Source organism: Gobio gobio (genome assembly GCF_949357685.1).
Source record: "Gobio gobio genome assembly, chromosome: 25".
In the NCBI taxonomy this organism is placed as follows: domain Eukaryota; kingdom Metazoa; phylum Chordata; class Actinopteri; order Cypriniformes; family Gobionidae; genus Gobio; species Gobio gobio.
The window spans coordinates 42,580,433-42,592,481 of record NC_137121.1 but is presented as its reverse complement, the minus strand read 5'-3'; the positions used below and the strand labels follow the sequence as shown (position 1 = coordinate 42,592,481).

Here is a 12,049-nt window from a genome sequence, read left to right as displayed (position 1 = left end):
TCATCTCCACTGCCATCACAGCACACAACCTTCCCCACCACAAACACACACCATCCGTTATCACTATAGACCAACCGATCACTAAAGATACTAGGATGTCTAATGTGTTGAGCATGGATCACTGGAGCTGGTTTACAGTGCTTTTGTAAAACACTACTGCTTAATGTGTGCATGAAGACACTAAAGCGTGTCCTGGTTCAAATGGTGTCCTCTTTGGAAGTCTTGGTTTGCCCTGAAGGGGCTCGGTGGCGTTTCATCAGCTGTTTGAGGATGTGTGTGAAGCCATGGGTCGCGATGACAGACTCCCTCTGGGATGTCCTTCACATGCACACATGGAGACGGGGTAGAGTCCTGTACTCCAGCAGCCTGTGGTGTCCAAACACTAATGCCCTCAGATTGCTCAAACACATGGTTATGCACACACTACACAAACGCCAGCGATCTGCCAGTCATTCCTCCAGTGAATTCCGCCTGTGATAAAACAGCTGCCTTTGACTGTCACAGGCTCCCGTAGACAAAGAGAATAGCAAACTACCAGCGGAAACAGGCCTGTGCTTTCCTGACTTAGACACGCTATTGAGAGCGGCTTCAGCCTTTCCACTGGAAACAGAGGAGATGCAGAGAACATGCCACGTATTACTGAGCAGATTATAGTCTTCACAGAGATCATCACGTCTACACACAGGATTCTGCTGCATTACAAGACGGAGGACATTTGTGTATCTTTATATGCTTTATTTGTCATGCAAAGTCTATGCCATTGATATGTGATCTTCTGTGGTCATGTGGAAAAGAAGTTCACTTAGTTGGAATGAATGTGCATCTTAAAGTCAATCATTTTATCCCTTAAAACTCATCTTTGATCACCAAAATTACATATTTAATAATTTTTTTTGCATTAAAACTCGACACCCTTGCCTCATTTAGTATTCATGAATATGCAAATGAGCCCCGCCTCCACTCACTCGCTCTAGATCCACTCACTCAACTTTACAGGAGTAAACACTGCACAAAGTAACACAAACATTTACTTACGTTTCCATAGACACTGAAACACACAATATTGACAGCACTAAGGGTGTACTCACACTAGGCATGGTTGCCTTGTACGAGCGCGATTGTCCCCCCTCCCCACTCCCCCGCTGGCCTGCACTCACATTGCACTTAACGTACCGGGCCGGAGCACGCTTAAGTCATTCACGATGCAACTTTTTGTTTTGAAGAAGACAGGAAGAAAAGCACTTTCGCTAATAGACTGCCTAATACATTTATAATTTATGCCGCGCAGCGATTTTCACTTGATTGCACTGCACATATCAGAAGATTATTACGGAGGCAGCTGACTTTGACGGAGGAATTTGCAGCTTTACCCGCAAACTTCAATTCATGTTCATCAATAAGGTGAGAACCAGAACCATTATAAACCTAAATATAATTGAATTAATTGAAAAGTGTATCCAAGTAGTAATAGTTTGGTGTTTGCTGTTGTAATGTTGATAGTAGCGCGCAGCTGTTCCGTGCTCCAGCACGGTTAGCGCTCACACTGCATGGGAACCGCGCCCGAGTCCAACTGAACCGCGCTCTGGCCCACCTCTTCCAAGCGGGCCAGGGCCGGCTAATCGAGCCGCGCCCGAGCACGGTTCGGATCACTCACACTAGTCAAACGAACCGCGCTTTGGTGGTCAAACGCACTCGGGCACGGTTCAAACTGGCTAGTGTGAGTACACCCTAAAACGCTGTCACATGTCTGTCCTGTCTCGTGGAGCACGTGGGGTTTTGTTATTTTTAGCGTATTCTCTTGTCATTGTCTGTTTCCACCCCTCTTGTTATCCAATCATTGATTAATTTGCCCCACCTGTTGTTCCTCGTTACCTGCCTTGTTTGTCCCTTATTTAATCTCCCTGTGTTTTCTGTCCTGCGCTGATCTATTGTCTTTGTCTTCGTTATGTCGTTGTTCTGTCCTGATGTCTCCGGTTTGCCCTGCGCCTTGATCCTGACCCTAATGTGTTGTGCTTATTATGTTTGAGTTTCCCCCCCGCGAGTGTATTTGTTTTGTAGTTTTGTTCATTTATTAAAATCTACTTCCTCTGCAAATGAGTCTTCCATCCTTTTTCCTATCCCATCATGACAAAAGCTAAATATTTACATATGAACAACTTTACAGACATACAAATGTGTACGAATTCTTACGTATGAATATTAAAACCATAGCATTGATATCTAGCCTGGTCTTACCAGACTCTTCACTTGTTCAGAGAGTCTGGCCGCTCTCCATTGACCAGCGTTTACTTCCTTGAAGGCGGGAACTCTGTTGAAGATTAAAACTATTGGATCTGCCATAGCCAGTCGCTAACGTTTGGTCATAGGTAGGGATGAAATGATTACCGGTTTCACGATAAACCACGATAAAATTTAGTGACGGTTAGTAATATCGTTTAAAATTGAATTATCATTAAAACCGCGTGTGATTATCAGGATTGTGAAAACTCGCGGTAAATCTTGTCCAGTCAGGTCAGTCTGGCGCAGCGCCGCTGTTTTTTTTAATGAGAAGAAATGGCAGAAGGCAGTGACAGCTCTCGGGGGATTGTTCAGACTTCTAAAAGGACCAAATCTGAGGTGTGGTCATATTTTGGCTTTTACAAAAGTCCTGAGGGAAACTTAATGGAAGATGGTCACCCTGTCTGCAGAACATGCCAGAAGAAAGTCGCTGGAACTCTTCAAATCTGCGAATGCAAGGCAAGTGGACTTTGACCTCAATACCAAAACTACGTCTGGGAAATAATAACGTGAAGCGAACGAACAAGTTCAGTCAAGACTAGGGCGACATTTAAGGGATAATAATCAGGGCTTGACATTAACAAATACGAGTGAAAGTTAACGTTATTCCCACTCACACGTGTTTATGAATGCAACGTCTCATAATCAGAGGCGTTCAGATTAGCCGGAGTTTTGTTCAGAGCACGCGCCGCTCTCACACGCTGAAATCTGCACTCAAAACGTGCGATGTATGCAGGAGGTTCACTCATCATACAGTGTTTGACTGTTTTTATTCTATTTCAGCAGCGAAAATAGTTTCAAACAAACACAGCAGAACCACAGCACATCTGATATGACTGGCATAACGCTGGCAAATTTAGGGACCGTCTCTAAAGTTACACACAACATTGGTAACATTACACGTTTCAAACTTCACTAGCATTTGAAGGGGATGACAGTCATAAAACTGACTGTAAAGTGTTCATCTAGGTGTCAGGTATGATGCACACATTTTGATATTTAATAAAATAAACTGTCAAACCATATGGAAATATATATATGGATATGCATTATTTCACTAGGATACTGTTTGGGCTCTAACACAAAATATGCTGATTTAAATGTGTCATAGCTGAACACTGATGAGAATATTGCTTGAGCATATATTTACAGAGATAATATTAGAGATTATATTTACACCAAAGTATTATTATTTATGCGTTGCTATTGACGACGGTCATTATAAGGAAGGATATCCCACAGAACATAGCTTAAAAAAGTGCATAGAGCTGCTTGATTTATTTGTTGTTTGTTTATTTTCAAATATAAAACTTGTTGAAATGTTTTAAGTGTCCATCTGTTCTTTTTGAACACTTTCATCTCATTTGAACAAAACCGTGATAATATTGATAACCGTGATAATTTGGGTCACTATAATCGTGATGTGAAATTTCCATACGTTTCATCCCTAGTCATAGGTATGTCTCTCAAACTAGCGCACGACATCGACATTATCGTTCTCAGCTACTCCCTCTGTTTGCTGATTGGACCAGTTAAAATTGGACCGGAGAAAACCAGAGAATATACAGCAGTCCCAGACGGAGTCCTGAAGGAAAATGACAATTGAGTGAAAGTACTTAGGAGGGCGGAGCCAGGCTAATTCATATCTGGATTCTGTTGTCAATTGTCATATCAATGACATTTTGTGTTCAGTCGCAGTTATTAAGCCCAGTTTACGCTTTTAACAAGACAAAACAGACATGAAACCACTCAAAAATACACCAAAACCAGAACCTAACCGTCCCAGACTGACAACAGACCCACAAAATACACCAAAACCAGAACCTAACCGTCCCAGACTGACAACAGACCCACAAAATACACCAAAACCAGAACCTAACCGTCCCAGACTGACAACAGACCCACAAAATACACCAAAACCAGAACCTAACCGTCCCAGACTGACAACAGACCCACAAAATACACCAAAACCAGAACCTAACTGTCCCAGACTGACAACAGACCCACAAAATACACCAAAACCAGAACCTAACTGTCCCAGACTGACAACAGACCCACAAAATACACCAAAACCAGAACCTAACCGTCCCAGACTGACAACAGACCCACAAAATACACCAAAACCAGAACCTAACCGTCCCAGACTGACAACAGACCCACAAAATACACCAAAACCAGAACCATCTCAATCTCATTAGAGTCCATACGATTGCAAACACCAGACCCAAGTCCAGGCCTTTATCCAGCGATCTTCATCTCATTGAGCTTCTGACACTGTGATTACTCTTGTCTTCATAACTGTGTGTAGTTTAGAGGAATGGTTATGGGCCGGTTTAGATGTCGGAGAGGGATTAGCAGCTCAACATATCCTCTTAATGCTGTATTGTTACTGAAAGTGTCATTTCCCCAAACATTTCTATTCATTTCATTTTATTTTGTTTGTATATCCTCTCTAAAACGGTTATGTTTAGGTTTGGGGTAGGGTTAAGAGATCTACAATTTATCTATAAAATGGCGCAGTTATACAAACATCTTTATGATATAAAAGATTCATAAATATTTTAAGTGTTTTAGCTGTAAATATGTAATAATGTTTACTTTATGCTATCAGTATGTTTCAGCATCTATCCAAAGACACTAAAATGTACGTTTTGACACTTTTGACGTTCTTCAGACACAGGTGAAGATATTTCTGATTACCCCAGAGCTCTCTGACCCCTCCATAGACAGCTGTTTAGTGAACACTTTCAAGGGCCAGAAAAGACATCTTGGTGTGTTTTGGGCGTAACGAGCAATAAACCAATCAGAGTCTCATCTCCCTTTCCCTTTAAAAGCCAGTTGTGCTGCACCATGAGAGGATTCACTATTGACATGAGGAATACAGACACACTCACCCTGACGAGTCAGTTTAAAGACGTGTGTGTATGGCCACGACTGGACAAATGAAACCCGCTGGAGTCACATGATCACTGTAACGATGTCTGTACTGCCTCTCTGGGGCATGAACGTGGCGGTTGTGTATCTGTCAATGGAGGGAGAGAAAGCGCTCAGATCAGCTGTTAAAGCATGAAATAAGGCACCATGAATCAGTGAATTTGAGTTTGATGTGGGTATATTGTCTGTAATAAAGTAATCCAAGCATCCAAGCTCCTCGATCCTTAGTTATTCTTCATTTTAACGCCTTGTGAAGGGTTTTTTTTGTAAAGATATAACGGAATTTAAATTAACCTCGGAAGAGATATTGCGCCTACTTGAAAGTCCAATCACACAAGGCCAAAATATATAAGTGAGCGGGTCAGAGGTCAATCTGAAACAAGCCAATTAGAGCTCAGCCTCAAGTCACATGTGTTTCAGAGACGAGCTGTTCGATCAGACCACAGCCTTCGCTCCCCTCGTTCATCCATGAGCCTCGGCCACCACCCACTGACCAGCGCCCACACACACTACACTAATGACCGTTAGTATGTGCTAACATGACTACCGGTCGAATAGTATGACTACATCATGTGATTTTGTAATTATTCTGCAATATATTTTGAACATGTTGAAGTAGCCTTCTTCTCTGGCACAAAGCGAGAACACAAGGGTATCAATTTGTGCAAAAACTCCCATATATCGCAAAAAAAATTCACTTGCATGAGGTGGTTTTTCAGGTAATTCGAAAAAGGACATTTCCGCAAAAATGCAATGGAAACTTTTACAGGTCACCTGGTGCGGTGACGCATTGCTGCCACATAGGGCCATTATGCCACATTGCTGTCCTTTATGACAGCGGAAACAACTTACAATACTCCGTCATTTTTAGCCATACAGATAAGATATAATTATAAACTATAAACTGTCTACTGTTATTTGTGTACACTCACAATAACAGAAAAGGCCGTGACTCAGGAACAGATTATTCTGCACTGCACTCAAAACGCTGTCTTCATTTCAGAAATATATTTTAAAACGCAAAGTTTTTCATTTCAAAAGCATTTCTAAATTCAGTTCATATTTCAAACAAACGAAATTCCAAGCCAAAATAACGAAGTGGTAAAACTTTGAGTTACCGCCATCAAATTCAAACTTTTCACTCTTTTAATTTTAATTAATGCTTGAATAACACACAGTCTCCTTCTATTAATAATAATGGCGTGCGGTGGCTGGGTTATGCATAAACCTAACAACACACGTGGCATAATGTTTGGAATTACTTATCACGAGAGGAAAAAAAACATTTTAGTCGCATAACATTGGTTAAAGGAAACGCTGTCATTTCGCAATCAATTTTATTGACATTTAGAAAATATTGCAAAAGTTTTGTGTAAATCTGTAATGTAAACGCGGCAAATGATTGTTGTATACTGATATTTCCCCGGTGCTGTTTAATGGCGTATTGTCCTTGACTGAAATTTTGTTCAATGAATAGGCCTATGCAAAATATTAAAGAACATTTGATTGAATAATGAATGAGTGCTTGTTCAATTTAATACAATTAAAACTTTGTTGTGATAAAAAAAAAAAAATTTTGTTAAAATAACTGAACGTTAAATATTGAGTGGCCAAGTTTTGCTCACATTTATTAATAGTATTTCTAAATATATGATTGCGCAGCTCCCCCTGTCAATCCTCTAGCACCGCCCCTGTTCATAACACCGCCCAAACGTATGCGCACAGAGAGAAGGCGGAGCTTTTATATACATTATCACCTGTCAGTATTGAGCTGATGTTCCACATATGCTAAGGGGCGTGACATTGGGCCAATCACAATGCACTGGATCACTGGCCAATCAGAGCTCATCAGAATGACAACAATAATGGTATGTGTAAAATAATGACCTTTTTAACCTAAAACCGTGTAAACACATTGCATTAGACCAAATACACACAATAATGTTCTTTTCAGAACCGTCACATGAGACCTTTAATAGACCTACCTCTGTATTAACAAGGACAGCGAATCCGTGGTTAAGGTAATCTGGATAAACCTGAGCCTCGCTGCTCTCTCAACACACACACACACACACCCGTAGAGAAGTGTTGCTCTTGATTCAGAAACTGTCTGACCTCCAGACCCCGCCAGCATCCGCAGACGTGAAGGCATGAACTCTGGCCCCTCTCAAACCCCTCTGAAGCGGATCCGCGGCAGGAGAGGCACTGATGTGGGTCTGGAGGAAACTGCAGGCCTGACTCGCACCAAACAAAGAGTCTTTGAGCGTGTGGATGGAGGAGTAACAGAACCCTGAGCCACGGGAAGCCACGCATGCGTTTGTCTGAGCGCTGTTATTAGTGGTCAAACCCTCGGCGTCAGCTCAACCTGTGTTTAACCTGCTCGCGTCCACACCCGTCCTCATCACAGCCCATCAATACACACTCAAACAAACACTCGGCAGATTCGGCTCAAGTCAAAGCAAGTTTGCTGTAAAACCAAACACGATCTGGACTCGTATGTTGTGCTCCAAATGTGAGAAAAGTATTTAAAGTACCGTTTCCATGATAACGCAATGTCCGATTCCACTGTCCGAATGAGGCTGTAGAGCGGATAGCATGAGCGATGCTCTCGGCCTTCTAAACAGCTCTGGGTCACAGATCACTCGGGATGGGTTACCCAGCTGGCCCTGCGCAGATGATGCCCCGTGAACTATCGGCATGTGAAGGAGCAGCACTTACTGTGAGCTGGAGAAGGGCTGGAGCGTCTGGAGCGTGTCCGCGCGGATCTGAGCTCTAGTCTGAGGAGTGCAGAGCCCACATCTCTCCGTCAGTCATCAGCATACTTTCTACTGGGCCGCGGTCCAACCAGACACCAAACCCGGCTATTTCTGTCTGCCATATGAGCGCAGGCTCCGCTCCTCAGCGCATTCTGTGGTCAAACGTGTAATTGACGGACCGGCTATGGTGAGGTGTAATTGCAGACTTCAGCGGATCCAACGCCACATACTCCAGGACTTTAAACTCCTGAAAAACAACTGGAGTCACATAAATAAACGTGGGCCTGGAATCCAGATGTGGAGTAGGGGAGGGACGAGAGAGGAAAACAGTCGGGAGAGCCAGAGCTGCCATGGGAAAGAAACGGGCTTATGTGACAGGAGGCTGTGTTTTTTTAAACCTCCGAAGAAGGCAGATTTTGGGAGGAGCCGTCTGGGTTCGGTTATTCCTAGACTTTTAGGGTATCTGATTTCGCCTCATCTACTCTGTGGAAAAAATCAGCCGTGGAAAGAAAAAAGGCCTATGAAAACAAAAGCCATGTTGAGGAAGGCAGGCCTGAAGTGTCTCTACGAGCAGAGTCTGCTGTTTGTGAAGGAGGAGGTCTAAACGACAAACAGCTGTTCACTATTAGGAGCACCAACATCACTGGGAAGCGTACAGAGCCCAGCGAGGAAGAAAAAACACATCTTTCCATGTGGACACCGCAAGAGTTCAGGCTCCACAGCTGAGTTCACGGAGACCGTAAAAACAACTCGTGGAAAATGAATTTCTTTGAAATAATGCCTGTAATTTCGGGTTATAAAATGTGCTTCCAGTAAATGGGCATATCTCGGTTTCCCAGTTCGGATTAATAAAGCATGATCCGTGCTTTAACCCGTACACCTCATTCATTTCTTAAGGTTAGACCTGCTTAGCATTCCTCAATCGATTCATTATGACCGATAAACAAGGGAATGATAAAAGAACGCCTGTGTTTAGGGTCTTTAACGACCTGAGGTGTGTAGGGTTAGGGTTAGGGTTAGGTGTGTAACAGTGTATATTTTGTTCTGCACAACCATATTTTAATATTTGATGACTGAATGAGTGCACTTCGTTTTAATTCCAGCAGGTGCCGATGACACACTGATGAAGTGACGTTTCACTCATAGGGCCGTATTTCGGGTCAGCTCTTACGGCGTGTCCGAATCCACTTTTGTTAGTTTAACGACGGGGCAAACGGTTGGCACATCCGGCTCATGGTCCAAAAGGGTCGTGCCTCGTCTCTTAATGAGTCATGGGTGTGTTTTGGGCATTAACGAACAATAAACCAATCAGAGTCTCATCTCCCTTTCCCTTTAAAAGCCAATTGTGTTCGCACCGGAGGATTCACTGTTTACAAGAGGAGAGACACAACGCTTCTCCAGAATCCTTTCATTTTAATATTTAAATATTTATGTGTGTGTGTGTGTGTGTGTGTGTGTGAGTGTGTGAGTGTGTGTGTGTGTTAGAGCAGGTGTGTATTGGTCAATGGTCAGTGGTGTTCAGTTCCTCCAATAGCAACGCTCCAACAATGCTCCTGACCACACCTGGTGTTCAGACCAGACGCCCATGGGTGAACAGATGAGCAGTGCATTTGATATTTAAACAACGTGAACATGAGAACTGCGTCCGGCTTACACTAGCAGAACACACTCGCGTCGCATCTGCCGTCACATTGAGCCGAGTGTGTGTGAGAGAGCCCACAGTTACCGCAGAAGAATCATCAGAACGCAGTGATTTACTGTAGAGAAGTTCTGAACGCGATCAGATATTACTGTCACTGATGGGGCGTCTTCAGTAACTCTTACTCTAACCTCAGGAGAGTTTGATATTATCAGAAATCCATCTGTGTTAGATATAAACCCGGGTCGCTAATAATGACTGGCGAAACATTCATGCATGATTATGAATTTCCCTCTAGTGATGTGCTTTAAGATTAAATGAATATAAAGAAAGTGAATATCATCAGAGAAGTGTTGTTTATTTTTTTGTGTGGCTGAAGAAAAGAGACACTGGAACCATGGAGAGATGACAGGACCCGCCGCTTCTCCGCAGGATGTGAAGGATTGATCTCCTCGTGTGTGTGTGTGTGTGTGTGTATCGTTGAGGAGAAACTCCTCTGAAGGAGTAAGAGCTCTGGTCATCAGCGTCGAGAAACACTGAGATCTGCATACGGTTATAATAACATATCCATGTCTATAACACACACCAGCCTTTCATCTGGAGTAAAAACTAGGCTTTGAAAATGAGTCTCGCTCCGCCACCTGTTGGACAACGACTGCTCAAACACTCGCATGAGTGAGCTGGGACAGACTCCATGAGCTAATGATGATTGAGCTAATGCACTTTAAAACCACAGCACGCTGTATAATAATAGGGTTATGACGAGGGGACTGATTGAGCAGATAATGGCCCTTATCTTGACCTGTGGACGAGCGGAGAGCAGGACATTCAATGATCCAGTCCGGCCGGTTCCTTCTTAATGCCCAACACACGCCTTCTCTAATGCAAACACTGACGCTGAAAAAGCATTTTTGGCTGTCCGGGATCGGATGTGTTGTGCATGGATGTTCAACGGAGCGCACACACACATGCCCTGTCCCCGCAGAGATGCACAATAAACACACAATGTCTTTATGAATCTGATTTATTTGGTATAAAAATCTATAGATTTCTCTGTGTTGTAGACGCTCTGTCAATACATATGGATAACACAAGTGCTGGAGTGCATCAGAGAGAGGCTTGGTGGAGTTCACCTCTGAAAGAGAGAAGACAGGGCGGTCAGACACCTGTGGCCCACACAGGACAGGTGTCACACAGGACAGGTCTCTCACAGGACAGGTGTCTCACAGGACAGGTGCGCTCATACCCCGCTTCTCCTGCGCCGGCCGAAGGCGCTGGAGCCCACGTTGGTGGGGATGAAGCTGCTGCTGCCCATCCCGCCGGAGCGGCTCAGGAAGTCGGCCAGCCGGTGAGTGACACACGTGGCGGTGTTACACGCGCGCTTCTGCGCCGTCACGCTGGCCAACACAGAGCGAGAACCACATCAGCACACACTCACAGCATTATCCACCACAGATATCATATTTCATGTGCATTATCAGACAGATATCATCTTACCTGCAGACGGTTCGGAGAGGCAACACGTGTACACATTTGTAACTAATAACTTGACAATAAAATGGGAGCTCCTGATATAAAAATACCTTTATTGAACTTTTCTTATCATCAGTTATGATACATTTACTCAAGAGGCATGTGTGTGGAACGTCTCCTTATGGAAGAAAGAAAGAAAGAAAGAAAAGGCGTTCGTGTGCGGTCAGTCAAGCAGGGAGGATCCACATGCAACGGGAGGGGTGGGTTAGATGGCGTTAAACGTCTCCTCGTAGCTCGTGAACTGATTGCCCTCGAGCAGGCTGCGCTTCTTGCCGGGCGTCCCTGCGCCCACGTCCGTCTGCGGGAAGGTTTGTAATTTGTGCAGCTCCTGGGAGAGTTTTCCCAGCACGCAGGTGCTGAGATTGGAGCAGCGCTTGGACAGGAATCTGCCCTGGCTGTCGGGAGAAACACATGCAGACAGGCGTATCATCACAGACATGCACCCACCCGCTGTTAGTGCTCCCACATCATGCTCAGGTTAACACATGCTTCAGGTGGAGCTTCTGACATGCAGAGAGACATGCAGCAAACGGGCTGAAATAAAGGGGTTCCTCGCTAGACTAGGATCTACTGAGATCGCACACACTCTTTCCCTGACCTGTGGAGCTCGTACCTGTTGTCATCGCTCGTCTGCTCCAGCTCCTCCGCCGTCATCTGCACCACGTTTTTGACTATAGCGCTCAATAATCTCCGTGCCTCGTAGTCCATGAGCGCCAGTCTGTCTGTCAGAGACTCTGAGGCGGGTCTGAACACACACACACACACACACACACACATGAGACAGTGAGGCAGAGGAGTTCTCCACCTGAGGAAGGAAGGGGAGGCTTTACCTGGCCGGCGCAGCGCTGGACATCTGGCACACCACTGCGGCATACGCGATGAGGAAGGCAGAGATCTTCAGCATGAACAT

The 12,049-nt window shown here is 44.3% G+C and overlaps 2 protein-coding genes across 2 annotated transcripts in view; both read right to left on the bottom strand.

Moving 5' to 3' along the window:
* The window catches only part of insc (INSC spindle orientation adaptor protein), a 75,623-nt gene extending 67,400 nt beyond the window's left edge, over window positions 1–8,223 (bottom strand). The window contains exon 1 of the mRNA XM_079809104.1: window positions 7,930–8,223. The gene's annotated coding sequence lies outside the window, so the exon portion shown is untranslated. The remainder of the gene's footprint in view (window positions 1–7,929) is intronic.
* Window positions 8,110–12,049, bottom strand: LOC307121312 (calcitonin gene-related peptide 1; the record flags this gene model as incomplete). Its single annotated transcript, XM_079808830.1, has 5 exons — window positions 8,110–8,214; window positions 10,853–11,003; window positions 11,361–11,534; window positions 11,753–11,884; window positions 11,970–12,049. The coding sequence occupies 5 exons, from the start codon at window positions 12,047–12,049 to the stop codon at window positions 8,110–8,112; spliced, it is 642 nt and encodes a 213-aa protein (XP_079664956.1).